The sequence below is a fragment of the Schistocerca piceifrons genome, chromosome 4, assembly GCF_021461385.2.
Source record: "Schistocerca piceifrons isolate TAMUIC-IGC-003096 chromosome 4, iqSchPice1.1, whole genome shotgun sequence".
Taxonomy (NCBI): Eukaryota; Metazoa; Arthropoda; class Insecta; order Orthoptera; family Acrididae; genus Schistocerca; species Schistocerca piceifrons.
In genome coordinates this window covers 240732626-240758659 of record NC_060141.1, presented here as the reverse complement: position 1 = coordinate 240758659, position 26034 = coordinate 240732626, and the positions used below count along the sequence as shown (strand labels likewise).

Here is a 26034-nt window from a genome sequence, read left to right as displayed (position 1 = left end):
TAATGCTATTTAAGTGTGTGTCAGCCAAATTTACCCTTTAATTAGAAATAAAGGTGTTATTTTTTAAGATTCTGTGGCTTCTTCACCTATGTTTGATAATTATTCTTCATCTTCTATTGGTAGATAAATATTTACTTAATTGCTTTGGTATTTTTAAGACAAATAGTTACATTCTGTTATAATATACAACTACCTGTCATGCATATCTGTGTTGCCACTTGCTATGGAGCTAACAGTAATTTTCAATCCAGGTAATAAGACATTTGTAGTAGATGCTAATGGGGTATTTTTTAAATTTTCCTTTGAGTTAGTAGAGAGACCCAATTTCTTACATTACGTTAAATGGAAGTTGATTGTATACTGTTTCATCAGAGTACATAACTTGACTACCAAGCAAGCCTTTTGTGTCTTTATTATTTTTTAGTGTGTGAAAGTCTTTAACAAGCTGTCTTACTTCATAAGCTAATGAACTGAGAATAAGGGTTAATATTCCTTCTACAGCAACAATTAAAAAATAAATTTATGAGCTGCAAAATAGAGAGTAAACAGTAGACAGAGTTTTAGACAGAGGACATTATGAAGTCATTTTCATACTGCTATAAACCTTTCACATGCATGAAGATTATATCAAACAGAAATAAATTATACAGTGCCTGACAAAAAAAGTGAAGCACCCCAAAGGGAAGGAGGAAATAAAATGAAATCCTTTGCCATATTTTCGATGCATCACTTAAGCAACAAATAGTTCCTGAAAGACTGAAGTGTGCAGTTGTCAAACTTCTGCTTAAGAAGGGAGATAAGGCAGATACTGCAAACTATTGGCCAGTCTCACTACTGACAAGTTTTTCCAAGGTTTTATAGAAGCTAATGCAGGCTAGTATTGCTTAGCATCTCAGTGAGAATAATATTATCAGCAAAAATCAGGTTGGATTTCAGAAGGGATTATCAACAGAACATGCAATATTTGCAGCTGCTGCCATGTTTTAGGTGTCCAACAACAAAAAGATGATAATGGTTGGAATATTTTGTGTCCTATCAAAAGCATTTGACTGTGCCAGTCACCAAACACTTTCACACAAAGCAACATATCTAGGTATACGTGATGCAGCAGGGCTCAGAGGTCTGTTCTGGGCCCTTTACTTTTTATTAATAATCTACCTCTTTGTACAGAATATTGTAAATTTACCGTTTTTGATGATGACTCTATGTGACTTATTGACAATTTAATACACAAACTTGAGGTATCAGCTAATAAGGATTGTACGGATATTTTAAACTTGTTTAGTTACATTAAAAAGATTATATTCAGTTTCACACAACCTCTAAAGATGAAAGAAAAACTGGGTGACCAGCAGATAACTAGGGTGGATGGTTCAAAATACCTGGCCTTACATACTGTTAGCAAACTAAATTGGTCAAACCACATCCTCAGTCTGCGTAAAGACTGAATTCTGCAACTTATGCCTTATGCATTGTTTGCTCCTATAAAAATATGGAAACCATTAGATCAGCTTATTATGATTATTTTCATGCCATTATGGCATATGAAATCATATTTTGGAGAAATCTTCAATTGTCTAGAAAAGCAGTATACGCACAGAAAAGGTCATAAGAATCATGAGTGGAGTCCATCCTAGAGTCAAGTGCAGAAATATTTTTAAGGAACTTGAATTCTTACATTGACTGCACAATATATATATTCTCCCTGATTTTTTTCATAAGGAAAAAAAAACCTTTTCAAACCTAATAGTGTGTATCATAGTCATGAAACTAGAAGGAAAGGCGATATCCATTATGAGCACCTGACTATGGTACAGAAGGCGGTCTACATTGGTGGCTGTGTGATTTATAATGGCCTCCTTTCACAAATTAAGCATCTAGTAGATGATGTGCTCTTGTTTTAAAAAACTTAAGGCGGTTCCTATTGTGACAGCATTTTCCACTACAGAAGAGTTCCTAAACACAGTGAATAGTACCCATGTACTCTTGGATACATTCCTAGAATTTTTATTTGGGTTTCCTGTCCCTTTATTATTGTAAATGTACTTATTTTTCTATAACAGATTTTCTGTAATATTTATTTTTCCTGTAACATTTATTTAACTGCAAAATTTATTTTTCTTTAATAGAACCAAGCTGTAGTATTTTGATGCAAAACTGATTAGCACTATTTATATACTACCACAACAAATTTGTAAAACTGACACTGATATATTTACAAGATGGATCACTGGAACATGAAATAAGTACACAAATAAACAAAATAACAAAATTCTGGACTGAGAATTTTTTTATCACTCAGAAATTTTGTAGTTTTTAGGTCTTCTGTGCAGGTATACATCAATTAAATATGTGAATTTACAGTATGCTAACAAAGTTTTTGTAATGTAAATCCCATCATTAAGTAGAGCTTTAAGGGGTCTGTAATGAGTCAAGTCCTCAATTAAGGGTAAAAGTTTACTGTAGGTACTGGATAAAGAATTTTTTTTCAATTTACAAAATAATGGGCTGTATCTATAATAAAACAGATACATACAGTTGCTATTATTTTAGATGATTTTCACTGATGCAAAGATGTTATGGAAGTGTGGAGCTGCAAAATTACATCACGAGTATGTCATCCAAGGTTACTATATAGACAGTTTCAAACGGTATCTAATTTACAAAGTTCACCATCTCTCTGTCCCTGTAGTATTGCTAATTCATTTATTATTGTTTCTATAGACAGTTTAAAATGGTATACAATTTATAAAATTCATATAATCTTGATGTATAGAAATTAGATTGGTGGAATACATATGAAAGTAACGAATAAGTGGTAGTTCAATTGGGATACAGTGATTTATGTTTTACCTAATCACATAAAACCACTGGCTCCATACAAGCAGTAGAATAGGTAATAAAATAAATTGAAGATCACAAAAGGTGTTCTGAGACTCAAGTTTTTGGAAGGCTGACAGAACCAGAGGACAGTAATGTTACTATCTTTAGTTCTATCTGTGAATAAGAACATCCCTCTGTTTGAAACAAATCATGTAATGCATACCATTAGTGGTGACATTTATCTAACAAGTCAGGAACAGAGCAAATGCCATGGTAGTTTGAGACACACTGACAGCATACTTTACGAAACTGACCTACTTAGTAAAAAATAGTAACTCATTTAGAAACAGTCACCAGTACACTGCTCCAACATTGTTTTTATTTGGTTGGTGACTGTATGGAGACCAATAAATGTCAAATTTATGTGCCAATATAAAATTTCCTGATGCGTTAGCTGATGATAGTCTTCTTGGATGTGCAGCCAGATCATACAATCATCTTGACACAATATTTCAGTGGACCATCTGGTTAGACGATTTATGATTTGGCTGCAAACATGACAAGAATTTGATGTCAAATTTCACTTAAATTTTGCTTATTGGGATAGTTAACTTCACATTAATTCTTATGTTGTTTTTATATGGTTGCAGAAATTATGGGGGTTAAATTTTATAATACGTATCTTTAATTTTGCTTATAATGCTATAATCATAAATCCAATAGTAGTCAACCTATAATTAAATCTTACAGTGATATGGTTAGCCTCATGTGCCCATTTCAGATCACATCTAAGTAAAACCAATTGCTATCAAGAGATATATACTTTATCAAAATTTGCATTAATGTGTAGCACATAAAATGAACATAATTTTTTGGATGAACAAATAACAAAGGAATAAAAGTTAATTTGGGACTTGGGAATAATTTCTGTAGCCTTTTTCTTTTGGTTCTTTTTTCTGTGGACATAAATAATATTACTTAAAGTGGAAACAATCTTGAGAACACCGACATAATGACTAAGTACTGTAATATGCAAGTAATAATATAATATAAAAATGACTTCTTGTAACTAGAGGAAAGGTTATGCAATTTTAAAGTATTGCTTAATCCTAAACAATGCCAGTATAGCAACTGGACCATTATTTTTAAATAACTGCCCAATCCTATTGTAACTTTGGTGGTATATTAATTGTGCTAATGTTTTACACAATACTCTAGCATAGTAACTTCTCTATTGTTTTCAGTGTAGATATGAACAATAATGTTTATGGTTTTTGTTGACTGAGTTTAGAAATACTTAAAATTATTGCATTACCATAACTCTATACATTTGTAACACATACCCCTATTCTTTGCACCCCTCTCGCTGCGGATGAGTACCTCGTGGTCATCTTCCTCCCATATTTCTCCCTCAGCCACAGCTACACTTACCAGGAGGAGGGCAGCAACGAGGATGGACACCCACTTCATCTTAAAATTGTGCTGTTGACATGAAAATGATTTCCTTACAGTCTCAGTTCAAAGAAACAAATGGTAATAATTATATAGATAGTTTAATAAATTGTGTCATGTTAAGGGTACTATGGCAATGTGGTACCAACCACTAAAATGCCTAGTACCATACATAATGAAAACACACATAAAAAACTGAACTTTAAATTTATTGCTTTGGTTTATAGCCTTTAAAAATGAAAATTGCATGAGTTTTATATCTCTCAATAAAATCATTATTTCTTGCTTAAGGTTTGTGTATGTACCATTCTGGATCCTTCACCATTTCCTATCAATGTTCTAAGAATTCTCAGGAAATACTTAACATATTACCAGCATTAGCAATGCCAAGAAGTGCTCCAAATTCCAAATAAAAATTCTATGATAGCACTCATCATTATTGCATCAGCATCACAATGGAAATTTCTCAGTTGGTGACCACTCATTCCATATCACTGATGATAAGCTACACTCCTGGAAATGGAAAAAAGAACACATTGACACCGGTGTGTCAGACCCACCATACTTGCTCCGGACACTGCGAGAGGGCTGTACAAGCAATGATCACACGCACGGCACAGCGGACACACCAGGAACCGTGGTGTTGGCCGTCGAATGGCGCTAGCTGCGCAGCATTTGTGCACCGCCGCCGTCAGTGTCAGCCAGTTTGCCGTGGCATACGGAGCTCCATCGCAGTCTTTAACACTGGTAGCATGCCGCGACAGCGTGGACGTGAACCGTATGTGCAGTTGACGGACTTTGAGCGAGGGCGTATAGTGGGCATGCGGGAGGCCGGGTGGACGTACCGCCGAATTGCTCAACACGTGGGGCGTGAGGTCTCCACAGTACATCGATGTTGTCGCCAGTGGTCGGCGGAAGGTGCACGTGCCCGTCGACCTGGGACCGGACCGCAGCGACGCACGGATGCACGCCAAGAACGTAGGATCCTACGCAGTGCCGTAGGGGACCGCACCGCCACTTCCCAGCAAATTAGGGACACTGTTGCTCCTGGGGTATCGGCGAGGACCATTCGCAACCGTCTCCATGAAGCTGGGCTACGGTCCCGCACACCGTTAGGCCGTCTTCCGCTCACGCCCCAACATCGTGCAGCCCGCCTCCAGTGGTGTCGCAACAGGCGTGAATGGTTGGACGAATGGAGACGTGTCGTCTTCAGCGATGAGAGTCGCTTCTGCCTTGGTGCCAATGATGGTCGTATGCGTGTTTGGCGCCGTGCAGGTGAGCGTCACAATCAGGACTGCATACGACCGAGGCACACAGGGCCAACACCCGGCATCATGGTGTGGGGAGCGATCTCCTACACTGGCCGTACACCACTGGTGATCGTCGAGGGGACACTGAATAGTGCACAGTACATCCAAACCGTCATCGAACCCATCGTTCTACCATTCCTAGACCGGCAAGGGAACTTGCTGTTCCAACAGGACAATGCACGTCCGCATGTATCCCGTGCCACCCAACGTGCTCTAGAAGGTGTAAGTCAACTACCCTGGCCAGCAAGATCTCCGGATCTGTCCCCCATTGAGCATGTTTGGGACTGGATGAAGCGTCGTCTCACGCGGTCTGCACGTCCAGCACGAACGCTGGTCCAACTGAGGCGCCAGGTGGAAATGGCATGGCAAGCCGTTCCACAGGACTACATCCAGCATCTCTACGATCGTCTCCATGGGAGAATAGCAGCCTGCATTGCTGCAAAAGGTGGATATACACTGTACTAGTGCCGACATTGTGCATGCTCTGTTGCCTGTGTCTATGTGCCTGTGGTTCTGTCAGTGTGATCATGTGATGTATCTGACCCCAGGAATGTGTCAATAAAGTTTCCCCTTCCTGGGACAATGAATTCACGGTGTTCTTATTTCAATTTCCAGGAGTGTATATGAGAAAATATAACAGGCAAAACTCATGTAGTGTGTTACATGACACATTGGACTAAGATACAATTCAATTCTGTTACATTTATATGTGTATTGTTGTATTTTTATCTTTTCAATCTACATAAGTTATTATTAATTACATTTGATGCTAGTATTTTACGTCAATGAATTATTTTTTATAAAACAATGTAAACTGCCATAAGAAATTACTACAATTGGAGACAAGTGAAATTTATAATGCTGTTCTGTTTAAAATTGGCATTTTGTGATATTAATTGTTAAAAATGCTAATGACATAATTTTTGGAATAGAAATCAGCTGTACTTGATAAAACTGACAATAAAAACTATATTTATGTTCTATGCTTTGCAAAATGACAGACTTAAATAATTACATATATGTCTTTCATAAATGTAGGTTAATTAAATATTATGTCCGAATATATAAAACTCTTGTTATAGTTGCTGCAGCCACACCCACACAGAACTAGTAGCAGTGACATTATGAGCATAGCTGTTATTATACCAAGGTGAATTATGTACTGAGTTTTCAGGAGATAGTTAGTGAGTTTAATATTTTGAAAGGGAATACAAGTTTTGTTAAACCACAGATGATAACTGGAGAGAGGCTTTGGAAAAATTCCATCTCCATGAAAATACGCTTACGCATAAAGAAGGTGCTCTGGAACTAAATTCTATCACTAACCGAAGTGTGGTGTCCCAATTGAAAGAACAGTTAGACAGTGATATGAGGAAAGGCCGTTTAGCTCTTGAGACAAGTTTACTGCCGTGCAATTTCTATGCCGACAAGAACTAGCAATTAGAGGGCACAAAGATGTAAACTCAATTTTTTTTCAATTGTTGGAACTCCTAAACAATGACATACATGAGTTTAAAGATTGGTTAGGGCGTTTGGGGTATAAGTGGATGTCCCACGATATTCAAAACGAGGTCATTGATCTACTCGGAAAGTCTGTGTTGAGAAAGGTATTGGCTTCAATCAAGAAGACTGAACATTTCTCTATTATGGTTGACAAAACAAGTGATTCTTTGATTCACGAATGAGTGTCATTTTGTACTCGTATTATCAATGATTCCTTAATCATCAACGAAGACTTTATTGTCTTGAATGGGACTCCCAACACTGAATACAATTTGAAAGTCTTCATCACTACTCTATCTTGGTAAGTTCAGATTGTCTGAATAACAAACACATTTTCTTCAGAGCCCTGCCCAGTATCTTTCCATTGTACAGAGTTGCATTGTAATGGAACCCACTTCCTTCAGGATGGTCCTTTCTGTGACACATCAGTTGCCACAAGGTGAAGGGCAGCGTGTCTGTTAAACTCCTTTCTCTTAATGTAATTATCAATTTTTGGTGCTTAGGACGAACAAAATAAAAACACAATGCAGAGTTTCAAATAATAGTATATTTCAAAGTGATAATGTATTTAGCTTGTATTATATTCTGAAGAATGAAAAAAATCTTGTTTACACTTCGTTCATTTGTTATTTAGTAATGCAGACACAATCAGTGAGGCCACTGAGACTGAGGAAAAAAGCTAATACGACTGCATGGATGAATGCACATTATTTACGTTATGTGCTACATACAGTATGTGATCAAAAGTATCCGGACACCTGGCTGAAAGTGACTTACAAGCTCGTGGCGCCCTCCATCGGAGGTTCGAGTCCTCCCTCGGGCATGGGTGTGTGTGTGTGTGTGTGTCGTCTTTAGCGTGAGTTAGTATAAGTTAGATTAAGTAGTGCGTAAGCTAAGGGACCGATGACCTCAGTAGTTTGGTCCCATAAGACCTTACCACAAATTTCCAAATTTCCCTCCATCGGTAATGCTGGGATTCCCACTCTCGCAGGCATACGTTCAGTCAGGTGCTGGAAGGTTTCTTGGGGAATGACAGCCCATTCTTCACGGAGTGCTGCACTGAGGAGGGGTATCGATGTCGGTCGGTGAGGCCTGGCACGAAGTCGGCGTTCCAAAACATCCCAAAGGTGTCCTATAGGATTCAGGTCAGGTCTCTGTGCAGGCCAGTCCATTACAGGGATATTACTGTCGTGTAACCACCCCGCCACAGGCCCTGTGGTATGAACAGGTGCTCGATCTAGTTGAAAGATGCGATCGCCTTCCCCGAATTGCTCTTCAACAGTGGGAAGCAAGAAGTTCCTTAAAACATGAATGTAGGCCTGTGCTGTGACAGTGCCATGCAAAACAACAAGGTGTGCAAGCCCCCTCCATGAAAAACACGATCCCACAATAACACAACCGCCTCCGAATTTTAACGTTGGCACTACACATGTTGGCAGATGACGTTCACCAGGCATTCGCCATACCCACACCCTGCCATCAGTTCGCCACATTGCGTACCGTGATTCATAACTCCACAAAACGTTTTTCCACAGTTCAATCGTCCAATGTTTACCCTCCTTACACCAAGCAAGTCGTCGTTTGGCATTTACCGGCGTAATGTGTGGCTTATGAGCAGCCGCTCGACCACGAAATCCAAGTTTTCCCACCTCCCGCCTAAGTGTCATAGTACTTGCAGTGGCTCCTGATGCAGTTTGGAATTCCCGTATGATTCCTATTATACATTACGACCCTCTTAAACTGTCGGCGGTATCTGTCAGTCAAATAATAACTGACGAGGTCGGCCTCTACGCTTTTGTGCTGTACGATTCCCTTCACGTTTCCACTTCACTTTCTCATCGGAAACAGTGGACCTAGGGAAGTTTAGGAGTGTGGTAATCTCGCATACAGACGTATGACACGAGTGACACCCAATCATCTGCCCACGTTCGAAGTCCGTGAGTTCCGCGGAGTTCTCCTGCTCTCTCGCGATGTCTAATGACTACTGAAATCTACCTGGCAGTAGGTGGTAGCGCAATGCACCTAATATAAAAAACGTATGTTTTTGGTGGTGTCCGGATATTTTTGATCACATAGTGTATAAACTACACAACCCAGTATGCAATGCATGACGGAGGGTATTTTGTACCAACTGCAATGTAACATTACCCTCTGACGACACATCTTTCAGTTTAGTTCTGCGATTTAGATATTCGCGCTTTTGGTTGTTCCTTACAGATTTCTTTTTACACAGTCAGAGAATTCACTTGAGACATTAATTCCGCTGTCAGCGTTAACCTTCGGATGTCACCGGAACACGAAGACAAGGGTAAGGTGAGAGGAAATTTACTCGTTTTGAAGGAACAGAGGTCACATATGGGCGTTTGACTGACTCCATGAAGTGTCCTCCGAAACGGCTATATCAGTTATGGACTGGAAAGGATTGGGAACGTCAAAACCAGAAGTGGAAAGAGTTGCGAAAAATAACGAAGTACGTAGACAGTACAGCAACCGGCGCTGGACAGTAGACACCGGTCTGTCGTAAAATGTTTCAAGCCTAATTTTCAAAGTTTTCGTTGCTTCAAAACTAATGCATAAACTTTTTCTTTTATTTCCAAGGATTGGTTGGACGTGCATTCATAGTTAATATTACAGACTTGCTTAGCAGCACTTACACTTAGTTTCTCCCCACTGCAGCAAAATTGCGCGCGCAACTTGAGTTGTGTGATTTATCATACTATGTGTTTGTTCACGTACAAGGAATGTCAAATTAAGACTTTGGGATTTTTTGATTGGTATCACAAAAATGACGGAGCAAATTACCGAAATTCCTGTATCAACAGAGCCAGAGCAATAACGTTAGCCAAGTTAACATGCTTACACGTGCTCTGACGGGTATAATTGAATCGCAGAAAAAACTGACCACGACAGTGTGAACACTGTCGGTAACGATCGGCAAAATATCTGCCAACCAAGATGCAAAATTGGAAGCAAAGTCAGACACAGTCGACAAAATGTCCATCAGATATTTTAACCGAACACGAGGACACACTTTCAGTTTATCCCAAAACCAGGTAAAAATATTGAAAAAAATTTAAAAAAGAACCAATTGAAACCATTAGCAACTATCTCGAAAAATGGTTAAGAAAAACAAGAAATTTGTTGAATTGTGTGATAGCAAATTCGACGATTATAAGAATAAACAACAAAGCCAAAAGTTGTTGTAATGTTGCGAAACACAAGCGAAGGAACGTGAAAGACAATCCCGATAACGTATATGAGTCGCACACGGGATTCGACGAAGTTGTGACCGAAAAGTTAAATGAAAACTGTCTCGAATAAACAGGGAGATTCGCGAAAATTAGAGTATAGGTGAAAGCAATCAGGACGTGACACGAAAAACTTACAAGCGCGCTCAAGTCTCGCACAGTCTAGAGAATATACGAAAGGCAGTGAGGTAATATAAAACCCAAACATCATAAGAGACGCGCCTTTAGTGCGAAACTTGGAATCAGAATTAAAGCAGTTGGGTACTGAGATCAGCTTCGGATGTGCGATATTGCGAACAGGGGCAAAAACTTAATAGTGGCCCCCCTCCCCGCCCCCCTTCGAGCGTTTGAGACAGGACGTCAAATATTAAAAAAAAAAAAAAGATTTTTCAAAAGTACGTTCATTTTGTAGTGCACAGCTTTCAGAGGAGTTTGATGTATAAAACATACGTGTTCGGGGAAGGTAAGACATGTTACTTGTTCTTAAGTGTGCAAAAGTCCAGTGCCACGCTCCTTCACACAGCATTATTCTATCGCACGCCATTACATTTCGCTCTGTGGAAATCAAACGTGTATATTTTGTAATGGACGTCAATTAAAATGTCTTCTGTCTCTCCTGCACCCCAGCCGGCCGGTTTGACATCCTACCCCCTTGAAAAAAAAAACAACTCACAATTAATAGTGGGTGGGAGTCTTTGTAACCAGGAGAATAAGAACTCTTCAGAAAACTTTCATTTTTTAATGCCTCTTTCTCTTTTGTGTGACGTAACATTAAACATAGGAAACATAAAACCGGTAAAGATAAGAGACAAGCACGACAGTACGTATTTCTTCAGTCCTTAGCTCTTAGCATTTTTTTCTCTCTAATCTTGTTATAGCTTTGCACGGGGTGCTTTCCTTTCTGCGAAAGAATCTATTACCTCATCAACGTTCGTCAGCGTTTTGCTACGTGAAAAATCAAAATGTTGTTGTCTGATACTGAAAATGGCTCTGAGCACTATGAGACTTAACTGCTAAGGTCTTCAGTCCCCTAGAACTTAGAACTACTTAAACCTAACTAACCTAAGGACATCACACACATCCATGCCCGAGGCAGGATTCAAACCTGCGACCGCAGCGGTCGCGCTGTTCCAGACTGTAGCACCTAGAACCGCTCGGCCATTCCGGCCGGCTGTCTGATACTGAAAAAGCTATTAATACGAATAGTACCCAAGACTAGCGTGGTTTCTCAATTTGATTACGTCTATTTTGTCACTGTCTGCTAGACAGAACGAAATTGGCCTTTCTAATTTTGGAACAATTGTAACACACGCCAAACAAGCGAGAGTGTTTTGGCACAAATGGTCATCTTTTCCACGTCATTTACATAAATAACGCGACAGAACATAAATCACGAAGTACCAATAGCAAATGCCTATTAGGCCAGTTAAAGCACAAAGTTTTATATTAGGAAATAGTTTCACATTTCATTGACACCCTCCAGTTTCTCAAGCTTGAGATCGAAAAGTAGTAGTACGAAATTTTTATATAAATTTGGGACCGTCATATTGTTTCATATAATTCGTGTGATGTCCCCGTTTCTTCTCCTTCCTCGTTCTAACAAACAATCTTGTCATCACTAATTCTGTAACTGTTACTGCCATTCTCAAAACTTATTCTCCAGTTAACTTCACTAACGCTGCCAGAATCATCAGTGTAGTTATCCCGCGTTTTTCTCCGGTTAGGCGTTGTTACGTGTTCGTACAACGCGTTTTCTGCGCTGTTCCGAGAATAGAACTAAGGCGACTGCTAACCGGGGACTGTACAACTGGCCCTTCCTTAGTGATGTAGCGATCTGGCAAAACTTTTCTGTCAAACTTTCATTTTCTTGGAGACACCAAGAAGATTAATATGTAATCTTCCTCACACGTTACTGCTGTTAGTCATTTATTTCTGCTCTGGTAGTCTGAATCTATGAATTTCGTTAATAATTATAACAACGCTGATCATTCGCACACTCAGTCAACCACATAAATATACAGCGATTGAAATTCACCCGCTCGGGCTTATTCGTCTTAGCTCGTATAGTCCTTTTGCCTGCGGGAAAACTTTTGTATTTCTAGGTGCGACAGGGATTCTCCTGGCAGAGACATTACATACCCTATGCACTTATTCAAAAATCAACTTACGATTCGTTCAGAAATCAGCTTAGAATGTTCAAAAATGTTTAAAAACCAACAGGGATTAATTTCAAAAAATGTTCAGATGTGTGTGAATTCTGCTTAGGTCATCGGTCTCTAGACTTACACACTACTTAAACTAACTTATGCTAAGAACAACACACACACACACATGCCCGAGGGAAGACTCGAACCTCCAGCGGGAGGGACCGCGGATGGATTTCAAAATCAAATGAATAATCGATAGACCAACGTGCACTGGATGCTAGGCGCTTTGTGAAACAAGCTTTTTTCGTCAAGAATATGAATCTGGCGCCCACTGAAATTGCCGCCCGGGGCAGATACCCGGGCTTGCCCCCCCTCCGCTTTTCCCCTCCAAGATCCGGCCCTGACTGAGATGCATGGCACGACCAACACGGTAAATATGTCATACTCGCAAATGCGTACCGGTATGATGTTATGACGACTGAACTAAGTTTTTCCTTGTACATAAAAGAGAAAAAAATATTGTACAAACATTCAGTAGTTTTTTATCTACCTAACGCCACTTTTTGTGAAGTCTTTCCACGGCGAGGTGCGACTTGAATAGAGTAGTGGCATGTAAAAGATAAAATAAGGGGAAATTTACACTACATTAGAGATTTTCTTCGCTTTTCCATTCACGATATTAGGCGAGGGGGAAAAGACCGTCTATATGCTTCCGTACCTATGTACAACAAATGTAAAATTGCAAACGTCATATTGATATGAGGTACTTTATATGTTGAACAATATCGAGATACGCTATTATAAACTTTTGTAATGTAGGGATAATTTCTGTGATTTTATGGCCACGTGTTTTATGAGACAAGTGCTACATGAATTTGCAGTTTAGTTTAAATTAGCTGCCTGTCAGTAGGCCTATGCACATATTGGTGCTATGTTCATAGGCAGATAAAATTTATACATGACAGTTACCGACAATTTATGCATGTTCTCAAACGCTTTCTGCATGAGACAGTTTCCTATACAGGATCGTTGCAATGTAGTTAATCACAAAAGATTCGACAGTATGAATCATTGCAACGGAAAACTAAAAAAAAAGTTGCTGGCCGGCAGTCTTTTATTGCTCCAAAATTCGAGAAACGATATTCTATGTTTTATTTATTTATTTTTGTACGTCGTGTATGGTTTTTACTTTTCTGATGAGACGATGAAAAAAGCTATTTTACTTGACTATAGAAAGCATAATGGTAAATAAAGAAAAATTGAAAATAATAATCCAGCTGGTGCAAATGGTTCAAAGCACTATGGGACTTAACAGCTATGGTCATCAGTCCCCTAGAACTTATAACTACTTAAACCTAACGACATCACACAACACCCAGTCATCACGAGGCAGAGAAAATCCCTGACCCCGCCAGGAATCGAACCCGGGAACCCGGGCGCGGGAAGCGAGAACGCTACCGCACGACCACGAGCTGCGGACAGGTGCAAATCGCTTGCGTTATTTTTCTGAGTGTCATTGTAACGTAATCAATTAAAACAGAGATTTGACTATATAAATAAGCACAATAAAAAACGTAAAAAATATTGCTGGCCATCACTTCTTATCCCGTTAAAGTAAATAAAGTGGAATCTAAGTTAAAATACTGTGGCGAAATAGCACAATAACATTGCTCTTCACCTCTACACATCTTTAAGCCAACTTCTGCTCGTGGTATCAGATTGTTAAGATGTCTGTAAAATGCTTATACAAAGGTTTAACTGTACGTCTGAAGGTGATCTATTTGTAACAGTGAACTAATAACACTCAAAATACGCTAAGCACTTTTTTGTGGTGCCATCAGTCACCTGACTGGTCTGATGCGGCCCACCATGAATTTCTCTTCTGTGCCAATCTCTTGATTTCAGAGTAGCACTTGCAACCTACGTTCTCAGTTATTTGCTGGATGTATACCAGTCTCTGCCTTCCTCTACAGTTTTTTCCCTCTGCAGCTCCTTCTAGTAGACCACGAAGTCATTTCCAGATGTCAGAACAAATGTCCTATCATCCTGTCCCTTCTTCTTGTCAGTGTTTTCCACTTATTCCTTTCCTCTCCGATTCTGCGCAGAACCTACTGATTCCTTACCTTATCAGTCCACCTAATTGTCAACATTCGTCTGTAGCACCACATCTCAAATGTTTCGATTCTCCACTGTTCCGATTTTCCCACAGTCCATGTTGCACTACCATACAATGTTGTGCTCCAAACATACATTCTCAGAAATTTCTTCCTCAAATTAAGGCATATGTTTGATACTAGTAGACTTCTCTTGGCCAGGAAAGCCCTTTTTGCCAGTACTAGTCTGCTTTTGATGCTGTCCTTGGTCCGTCCGTCATTGGTTATTTTGCTGCCTAGGTAGCAGCTGTTGTTGTGGTCTTCAGTCCTGAGACTGGTTTGATGCAGCTCTCCATGCTACTCTATCCTGTGCAAGTTCCTTCACCTCCCAGTACCTACTGCAACCTAAATCCTTCTGAATCTGCTTAGTGTATTCATCTCTTGGTCTCCCTCTACGATTTTTACCCTCCACGCTGCCCTCCAATGCTAAATTTGTGATCCCTTGAGGCCTCAGGACATGTCCTACCAACCGATCCCTTCTTCTAGTCAAGTAGTGCCACAAACTTCTCTTTTCCCCAATCCTATTCAATACCTCTTCATTAGTTACGTGATTTACCCACCTAATCTTCAACATTCTTCTGTAGCACCACATTTCGAAAGCTTCTATTCTCTTCTTGTCCAAATTATTTATTGTCCATGTTTCACTTCCATACACGGCTACATTCTATACAAATACTTTCAGAAACGACTTCCTGACACATAAATCTATACTCGATGTTAACAAATTTCTCTTCTTCAGAAACGATTTCCTTGCCATTGCCAGTCTACATTTCATATCCTCTCTACTTCGACTATCATCAGTTATTTTACTCCCTAAATAGCAAAACTCCTTTACTACTTTAAGTGTCTCATTTCCTAATCTAATTCCCTCAGCATCACCCGATTTAATTTGACTACATTCCATTATCCTCGTTTTGCTTTTGTTGATGTTCATCTTATATCCTCCTTTCAAGGCACTGTCCATTCCGTTCAACTGTTCTTCCAAGTCCTTTGCTGTCTCTGACAGAATTACAATGTCATCGGCGAACCTCAAAGTTTTTGTTTCTTCTCCATGAATTTTAATACCTACTCCGAATTTTTCTTTTGTTTCCTTTACTGCTTGCTCAATATACGGATTGAATAACATCGGGGAGAGACTACAACCCTGTCTCACTCTTTTCCCAACCACTGCTTCCCTTTCATGCCCCTCGACTCGTATAACTGCCATCTGCTTTCTGTACAAATTGTAAATAGCCTTTCGCTCCCTGTATTTTACCCCTGCCACCTTCAGAATTTGAAAGACAGTATTCCAGTTAACATTGTCAAAAGCCTTCTCTAAGTCTACAAATGCTAGAAACGTAGGTTTGCCTTTTCTTAATCTTTCTTCTAAGATAAGTCGTAAGGTTAGTATTGCCTCACGTGTTCCAACATTTCTACGGAATCCAAACTGATCTTCCCCGAGGTCCGCTTCTACTTTCCATTCGTCTGTAAAGAATTCGCGTTAGTGTTTTGCAACTGTGACTTATTAAACTGATAGTTCGGTAATTTTCACATCTGTCAACACCTGCTTTCTTTGGGATTGGAATTATTATATTCTTCTTGAAGTCTGAGGGTATTTCGCCTGTCTCATACATCTTGCTCACCAGATGGTAGAGTTTTGTCATGACTGGCTCTCCCAAGGCCACCAGTAGTTCTATTGGAATGTTGTCTACTCCCGGGGCCTTGTTTCGACTCAGGTCTTTCAGTGCTCTGTCAAACTCTTCACGCAGTATCGTATCTCCCATTTCATCTTCATCTACATCCTCTTCCATTTCCATAATATTGTCCTCAAGTACATCGCCCTTGTATAAACCCTCTATATACTCCTTCCACCTTTCTGCCTTCCCTTCTTTGCTTAGAACTGAGTTGCCATCTGAGCTCTTGATATTCATACAAGTGGTTCTCTTCTTTCCAAAGGTCTCTTTAATTTTCCTGTAGGCAGTATCTGTCTTACCCCTAGTGAGACAAGCCTCTACATCCTTACATTTGTCCTCTAGCCATCCCTGCTTAGCCATTTTGCACTTCCTGTCGATCTCATTTTTGAGACGTTTGTATTCCTTTTTGCCTGCTTCATTCACTGCATTTTTATATTTTCTCCTTTCATCAATTAAATTCACTATTTCTTCTGTTACCCAAGGATTTCTATTAGCCCTCGTCTTTTTACCTACTTGATCGTCTGCTGCCTTCACTACTTCATCCCTCAGAGCTACCCACTCTTCTTCTACTGTATTTCTTTCCCCCATTCCTGTCAATTGTTCCCTTACGCTCTCCCTGAAACTCTCTACAACCTCTGGTTCTTTCAGTTTATCCAGGTCCCATCTCATTAAATTCCCACCTTTTTGCAGTTTCTTCAGTTTCAATCTGCAGTTCATAACCAATAGATTGTGGTCAGAATCCACATCTGCCCCTGGAAGTGTCTTACAATTTAAAACCTGGTTCCTAAATCTCTGTCTGACCATTATATAATCTATCTGATACCTTTTAGTATCTCCAGGATTCTTCCAGGTATACAATCTTCTTCTACAGTTAGTGCGCAATAATGTCTTAGAAGACGGTATAATTATTTTTCAAACATTATAGTAGGACTGATACACGAATATCAGGAAAAATGAATAATTCATTCGAGTCAGCAGACAGCGGCTCGATGTATTCATTCAGCTGCTCTAAGCATCCCAAACACGTCACGTCGAAGCGCCTGCTGCCACCCGCCATGTTAGGGTGGCGCGCGAGATGAGTATTGATCAGGTCGGCAGGCGGACCGCGTCTTGGCTTCGATGTTACCGTGCGAGCTGGCTCGCTGCTGCGGGAGAATACGGCAGGTGCGTCGTGGGACCGCCACTGCAGGTGTGGTGAGATGCGTGGAAAATGTCCAGAACTACTGTCGTGGCTGAAGAACTAATTCAAGTACGTGTTGCAGTGGGGAATCTATTTACATACGATGTTAATCACGATATATATTCTGAAACATGTTCTCTTATCTCATAATTGCACATAGCTGAAAATGACAGTTTTAAAATAAATATACCAATGATTACATAATAAGCAAAATCTACTCTTTCTCTTTACAGGGCATACAACTATCTTCCTGCATGTTGTTGTTGTTGGCGTTGTCATTAGTCCGAAGACTGGTTTGATGCAGCTCTCCATGCTACTCTCTATCCTGTGGAAGACTCTTCATCCCTGAATAGCTACTGAAACCTGCATCCTTCTCGACTTGTTTACTGTATTTATCTCTTGGCCTCCCTCTACGATTCCCTCCCCCTCCCCCCACTCTTCCCTCTTGTGCTAAATTGGTGATCCCTTGATGTCTCAGAGTGTGTTCGTCCAACCGATCCCTTGTTCTAGTCGGGTTGTGCCACAAATTTCTTTTCTCCCAAATTCTGTTCAGTACCTCCTCACTAGGTACGTGATCTACCCATTTAATTTTCAGCATTCTTTGCAGAACCACATGTCCAAAGCTTCTATTCTCTTCTTGTTCAAACTGTTTGTCGTCCATGTTTCTTCCATACATGGCTACACTCCAGACAAATACTTTCAGAAAAAACAGTTAAATCTATACTTGGTGTTATCAAATTTCTTTTCTTCAGAAACGTATTTCTTGCCGTTGCCGGTCGACATTCTACATCTTCTCTACTGTCTCTAAGTCTGCAAATGCTGTAGACGTAGGTTTTCCTTTCCTTAATCTAACTTCTAAGATAAATCATAGGGTCAGTATTGCCTCGCATGTTCCTACAATTCTCCGGAATCCAGACTGATCTTCCGCGAGGTTGGCTTATACCAGTTTTTCATTCTACTACAAGGAATTCCTACCCATTATTATTGTAACTGATCTCAGCTAAATTTATTAACGATTTTGAGTTAGCGCATGTGTGTAACTGATATCGTTTGTAATATTTTCTCCGTGTCGGAGAAGCCATGCGAACGTTGTATGTATTCTTCGTTATTCAGTCTCACTGCAGCCCACGTGAGATCGTCGTATTTGTGTTTATTTGTTCCTGCACAGCGTTTACGATCATGGGTCTGGCCACCCTCTATGATAAAAAAAAATTGCGTAAAGTTTTCATCGAAAGAATCTGAGGGATATCTTGCGGCACACGACTAAGAAGAAAAAAGACGAAGAAACACATATAAAGGGCAATGAAAAAAAAGTGTTACCTGTAGTACACAATAGCTTCCTAACATCTGTTGAATATTTACAGCACATTCGAACAGGATTAAACAAATACTGTTCAGAAAATTCGAAATGGGCGGAAGTTTCCATTTCCCACTATTAACGAAGATTACGTGCAGGAAAAGAGAATGGAGCATGGACCGGGAGAATAGCTGTATTGGTAATGTTCCTAGTAACTACACAACACACACATACACACATATTCACATTGCGCCAATGTCTAGGTAACATTACACCCAAGTGTGTACTGATCAAGGGCAGGATTGGGCAGAGACCAATCCTCCCCCCCCCCCCCCCCTCCCTTAAGGAAAAAAAAAAAAAAAACTTCGTAAACCGAATCGCCTCTTATCCCATCAGTCAAAAGTATTCGGGCACCTATTAGTGGACATGGAATGTGTTCACTCGTCACCACCTATGTGACTGCTTGAACTCTGCTGGGGATGTTTTCAGTGAGTCGTCTTTGTCGTACCGGTACCCCCTCTCCTACTTCACTGTTCGGACTACGCAATATGGCAGGTTACGTTTTCCAGACGTTATTCACCAAATCCAAAGCCTTCCAACCGAGTGCCATAGGCTGTAGCGTTATTTATCACTTGTTTCCAGCCATTCACTGTTCAGCGACGTCACTGTTTACACCATCTCGAGCACTGCTTAACACTCACTACAGAAATGTGTGGAGCTGCTCGACATTGTACCCCATTCTTTTTAACTCCCTACAAACAGTCATTGTGCTAGCTGCACTTTGGAATTCAGGAGTATTTCCGCTGATTTCATGTGACTTTTTGCAACCACCCTCCGCAATGTTCGACGCTCCCTGTCTTTCATCATTGTGACATTGAATTGATTCTGGCCATTGTCGAAGGGAGGTAGTAGTTGTTCTAGGGTAGAACAGCCGGCAGAGAAAGAGACTTACTGAACAATAACAGTATAAACATCAGGATTTTAGATTTGTGTGTGAATTTCGAGTGAAGTGATGCCATGAACATGCTGAGTTTTGTATCTACGAAACAGCATTTGCAGGAAGTGCTACTCTTCTGCTTTCATCTTACGAAATCTGCGGAAAGTCATCTTTTCCTAGCGGTAGAGTGTACTCTGTCGGAAACGACGAGCAGAGATTATAAACAATTTTTGATGTTGCTGAGCAACAGTGAATAATTTTCTTAATTTATGGCCAGTTTCGAGCTTGATGTCCTGCAGTATATGATAATGGCATAAACTCAATCACTAGTGGCATAAAAGGCCGAAACCTGGGTCGTAATTAAATAGATAACATTAACGGTGGGTTCAATTATTTTTTTAAAAAAAAGAGCAGAGACTGGTTTCGACGATTCAATGACAGCGGTTTTAAGTGCATGGCGCCCTGGTCGGTGTGGTGTGCTGTGAGCTGATCCAACTGATCACGGGGCGAATGCTGAATGCAACGAAGCACTGTTACTCGTTTTGAATCGTGCGCTTAGATACAAACGCTCGAAATATGCTCACTGACATCAAAAATTCGTTCTGACTCATGACAATGTCAAACCACATGTTACAAAGTCGAGTGATGGTAACCTTGAATTGACTTCGATGGGATGTCTTTTCCCGTCCCCCCGCCTCTTCCATATTCACCAGTTACAGCCCCTTCCAACTGAAATTTCTTTCCGTACATGCAGCATGGCCTTTCTGAACAACACATCTTCAACCGATATCAAGAACAGTTTCGGTCACCTCAAAATAACCTGAATATTTTTATTGCGGAATATATTTGTTACATACTCGCTAAGTAGGAAGAGGACACTACTTTCAGTAAATTATAACCTATTTTAGTTAATGTAATTATGCATGTGAGACAAAAAATGTTTTTTTCTTACGTAAACAGTCAACGTCATTTTTTGTATCTTGTGTACAAATAACAGGGACTAGTGCAGCAGGGGATACAACCCGTCGGCTTTGAACAATGACGTCACAAGTCGCCAGAGAGCATGTATTACAGAGATGAAAGAGCTGAGGAGAATGTTGAGAAACAAAGGAATGCGAGAGAGATAAACATTGATCTTGTCAAAAGCATAAGTGTTTTTTGACTTTAAAAAAAAAAAATCTCACGAGATAGAATAAACTGATCCTACTTTATTAAGGAATATCTTGTCAAAAGCCGAGAAGCGATTGTTCTTAATGTTCTAGCTCCCTTCAGTACGTAATAAGTGTTTTTTGACTTAAAAAAGAATCTCACGAGATAGAATAAACTGATCCTACTTTATTAAGCAGCTCCCTTCAGTACCTAATAAGTGTTTTTTGGCTTTTTAAAAAAAAATCTCACGAGATAGAATAAACTGATTCTACTTTATAAAGCAATATCTTGTCAAAAACCGAGAAGCGATTCTTCTTAGTGTTGTAGCTCCCTTCAGTAGCTAATAAGTGTTTTTTTGGCTTTAAAAAAAAAATCTCACGAGATAGAATAACCTGATCCTACTTTATTAAGCAATAGTGTTTTTTTGGCTTTTTTAAAAAAAATCTCACGAGATAGAATACACTGATCCTACTTTATTAAGCAATATCTTGTCAAAAGCCGAGAAGCGATTCTTCGTAGTGTTGTAGCTGCCTTCAGTAGCTGATAAGTGTTTTTTGGCTTTTAAAAAAAATGTCACGAGATAGAATAAACTGATCCTACTTTATTAAGCAATAGTGTTTTTTTGGCTTTTTTAAAAAAAAATCTCACGAGATAGAATAAACTGATCCTACTTTATTAAGCAATCAGTAAAAAAAACGAAATTGAAACATAACAGCAAAAGCTTATTAGAACACAGAACTGCTTTATTATCTATGCCTCGAAGTGAAGACATTACGATCTATGACTAAGGAATGACGTCATTGTTCAAAGCCGACGGGTTGTATCCCCTGCTGCACTAGACCCAAATAACATCCGTGTATGCCGCACATCATTTTATCTGTGTTTGCGACATTCAGTTGTCACCTGAAGATGGCTTAAGAAAACGAAAGCCCCATCGTGACTAAATAAATGTAATTTAGCATAACATCAGGAAGTGTTCCTCTAATTAATATTATTGTCATTTTCTGCGGAAAATTCAGTTGATGTTATACCATTCCACTAAAATAAACTTACGTTTTCTGTCCAACAAACAGAATTAATTCAAGTATCCAGTACATGCGGTTTACCTAGTTTTTGGTTTAGCTGTCGTTGTTCCTTTGCTTTTTCACTTCACGGTCACATCACGAACAGTCGACTCGGGCAGTTTTAGAAAGGTTGAAATATCCCTGATGCATTTCTTACACAGGGGACATCCAATGAGCAGTCCACGTTGAAAGTCATTGAGCTCTCCTGATCGACCCATTCTGCTGTTATGCTTCTCTATTGACAACAAGGGTCTGTTGATGAAATATCGATATACTAGGGTCGTCCACAACGTAAGTTCCGTTTCTATTTCTGTCCGCGGCAGCGCTACGATCGCAGTTCCGAGCAGGTACGGCAGTTACTCTGTGTTAGTGATGCGCTCAACTGCGATTTTCCGATATCAGTGATTTCTGTGAATGCTACTTTTCAGTATCTGTTATTCTTAACTGTGATTTGTCGCAGTTAAGGAATCTAGGTCGTGTATCCCTCCGCCACTGCTATTTCTGCGATTTCTGCTACTTCCGCGATTTCTGCTACTTCTGCGACTTCTGTGATTTCTGCTACTTCTGCGATTTCTGCGACTTCTGCGATTTCTGCTACTTCTGCGATTTCTGTGACTCCTGCGATTTCTGCGACTTACCACCGTATGAAGAAGTTACATCTGTCCACACAGAAAATTGCATCTCAACAAACCTGTCATTGGTAAGTATGTTTTACGTTTGATCTCCCGTTGGCTTTAATTTTGTATTGAAGAAACAACTGTGAAAATATTAATAGTGTAATTAATATGTAAGCAGCCATACAGTAGCGTAATAGTTCGTGTTTATAAAATGAATTCTACCATATTGTTATGTTCACAGGTACGCGAACTACATTTTAGTCGCTCAGTAAAGTGATAACTCAAAATATCATTGTCAACAGATTTGGAGAAATTGCCACTGCACCTTTAGACCGTTTTCGTCAGACGAGAGGTTAGTTTCTAAGTGTTTCGATGGACTTAATTACTTCAGTGAGATCGTTCTTGCAAATGTGAAATATACCCCATTGAGTGGCTTTCATTAGAGCAAATTTTAGCAATCTACTCTGTCAATTATATTACTTGTAATTAGTGACAGCAAAAATTGTTTAATAACCCTTGTGATTTTGCAGACACAGTTCTGACTCTGATTACTGGTTGCTGTACGTATCTATTCACTTCAAGGCTGTTGAGAGAGACTCGTGAAGATTCAAGACAGCTCTTAGAAGATTTTGCAGTTTAAAAGTAACATAATTGTGAAATAAGTGTGCAGATGAGTGATTAAACTGTGTTTTATTGAAGTTGTTGTGCGATTTTAAAGGAATAATAAATGTTAAATACAGTGAGTGAATAATGAAAATCTCATTTTCCACATGTTTAAGCCGTCCTATACCCGTAATTTTCCGCCACTTATTTACTGGTAAACACTAGTTGGAGAGTGACATGCCGCACCCCCCCCCCCCCCTCCCCGTCTCCACAATCTTGGTGTGACACTGACCTGTAACATATCCCAAAGTCTACAATATGCATTTTGAGGCTGTTGATATGATAGTGGGAAGTACAGATCTTCCATTTAAATCAGGAATAGCTTAAGTGCATTACTTGAAAGTAACACAGGAAAAGCTTACTTATGTAGGTGGTAGTAGTGTCGGCAAAAAGTTCTTGTGTGTGAAGTTGCCATGTAGAACACCAGGTGTAAAACTTTTATCCCGAGTCGAACTGTGTCGGAACAAAAGTGAGGCATTCATATGACCCAATAATACTGTTTTCATTTCACTACACTTATACAGATGTCTGAGTTCCTCTGTGTTAACACTGCAAAGTCCTGTAGGCATGTGGAGTATTAAGCAAAGCTGTCATATTGGAAGCAGAATCAAACATTTGTTACGTTACTTGATATTTTCGGGAGAAAAAGGCAATGTTGCTTCTTATTAATATAATACTTTCAGAGTCACAGCTGTGTTTGACCAACCATAACTGATGCTGAATGTGCATGTCGTCATATAATGTGAAGGGCTTATTTCAATAGTGGTACAAGTCCATTACCTCCACTTTTCTGTCTATAATGCTTCTGAAATTAATGATCCAAACAAACATAAATAAAGGTTCATCTCTAGCAAGAAGCCATATGCTTGAATATTTCTGGAATCTCAACTGCAGATTTTTCAGCGCTCATTTAACTTTACGACTCTGTATCTCGAAATGAACAAAAATGGACTTGTACCACTAATGAAATAAGTCCTTCATATGCACACACAGCACACTGATCTCGTGAGGCACAAGGCTCTCATAACGAAGTACGTACGTCGGTCAACAGATGGCACTAGGCAAAGAATGTTAACTGCGCTTTTTAGTTGCTACTTGCGACTCTTAGTTGCGATTTGTCACAGAAATCGCAGTTTCTCGGTAGCGAATAGCGTAGTATGAACTTTGCTCAAAAGATGGCACTGCTAACTGCGCTTTTTAGTTGCTACTCGCGACTCATAGTTGCGACTTGTCACGGAAATCGCAGTTGGACTCGACTGCGAATCGCAGAGCCGAGCGTAGTACAAACTTTGGCCAACAGATGCCACTGTTAACCGCGCTTTTTAGTTGCTACTTGCGACTCTTAGTTGCGACTTGTCACTGAAATCGCAGAAAGCAGTGCTAAATTCGACCAATAGATGGCTCACGTATTTGAATGTGAAATACTACTTGCGACTGCTAACTGTGACTGAAATCGCAGTTAGATTCTGTAAAGTTGTTATTGTGATATTTGCGACTTCTCAGTCACTGTGATTTCTAACAGATACGCGATTTCCTGCCCACCACTACTCTGTGTCAAGGAAAAGACACGTACGCCATTTTCAGATTGCTGCTGCTGACGTGTGCTTTGTAATGATTCTTTATAATGTCAGCCGTAATTGAAAATGCCGCCGCGTGTAAAATCAGATCTGTGATTCGTTTTCTAAATGCAAGGAAAGTTAAACAAAAGGAAATTCAACGGCAAATCTGCGAGATTTACGGACAAAATGCTATGAGTGATTGAATGGTTAGAAGATGGGTCAGACTGTTCAATGAAGGACGTGATCAAGTGCACAATGAAGAACGAAATGGACGCCCGTCTGTGGTTACTGATGAACTGGTTCACGCAATTGAAGAGAAGATTAAGCACAACCATAAGTTTACACATACGTTAGTGCCCTTGCCTTGGAAGTTTCTCACGATCACTAATTCGTGAAATTGTTACTGAAATTTCGAAAACTTTGCTCACGTTGGTTGAATACACAGGCGGTAAACTTCTGTGAAGAAGGCATACAAGAACTTGTGCTACGCTATGACGAGTGCCTACAAAATTGGGGAAGCTATGTAGAAAAGTAGTTTAATAGTTGTAGATTTTTGTACAATAAATATTTTTCCTGTATCTGTACACGTTTGTTTTGTATAACCAAACGGAACTTACTTTGTGGGCATATCTCATATATCGGCAATATCTCTTACCTCGATATATCAATATTGAAATGGCAATATCGAGTGCCGAATTTTTATATAATATTTTTTCTTAATTTTGGTAAATATATGAAATTGCTTTTTTTAAATTGTAGAACGTAATTTTACTTTCGCTGTGTAAGGAGTCTAACTACTTTTTGAGCTCCCATCACGTCCAGTCTTTCTCTCTGACTGTGTGAAGCAAGCATAGGTAGCAGAAAGACGTTAGATTACACTGGACGGTGGCGGTGTGAATGAAATGTCAGGATGGAGAAATAGCCTTCCATCGGACAATTTTTAAAGCAGCTAGTGTGTTATTTCTTTACATCGGCATTCTTCAAAAACAGATGCTGAAAATGGTGAACAAAAATCTAAATGACAAGATTGGTCTTTATAGTGGACGGAAACATGTGAGGGGATATGCTGACGTACTCAGCACAACAAAAACTGCAACATTTAGCTTCACCACCCAATTTTGACATTACGCCTGCTATGTCGCTGGAGTTTGCAGAAATGAAAAAAAAAAACAACCAAAAAGACAGTGAGGTCGGGATGAAGTGTTCCAGATAAACCGATATGTGACAAAACCAAGCGGCGGACCCATTGGACACCTTTT

The 26034-nt window shown here is 39.7% G+C and overlaps 1 protein-coding gene across 1 annotated transcript in view; it reads right to left on the bottom strand.

Moving 5' to 3' along the window:
* LOC124794806 overlaps window positions 1-26034 on the bottom strand; it is a 165081-nt gene that overhangs the window by 32258 nt on the left and 106789 nt on the right. Inside the window, exon 2 of the mRNA XM_047258462.1 lies at window positions 4167-4305. Within this exon, the coding sequence (XP_047114418.1) occupies window positions 4167-4293 (127 nt within the window). The 5' untranslated portion in view covers window positions 4294-4305. The remainder of the gene's footprint in view (window positions 1-4166; window positions 4306-26034) is intronic.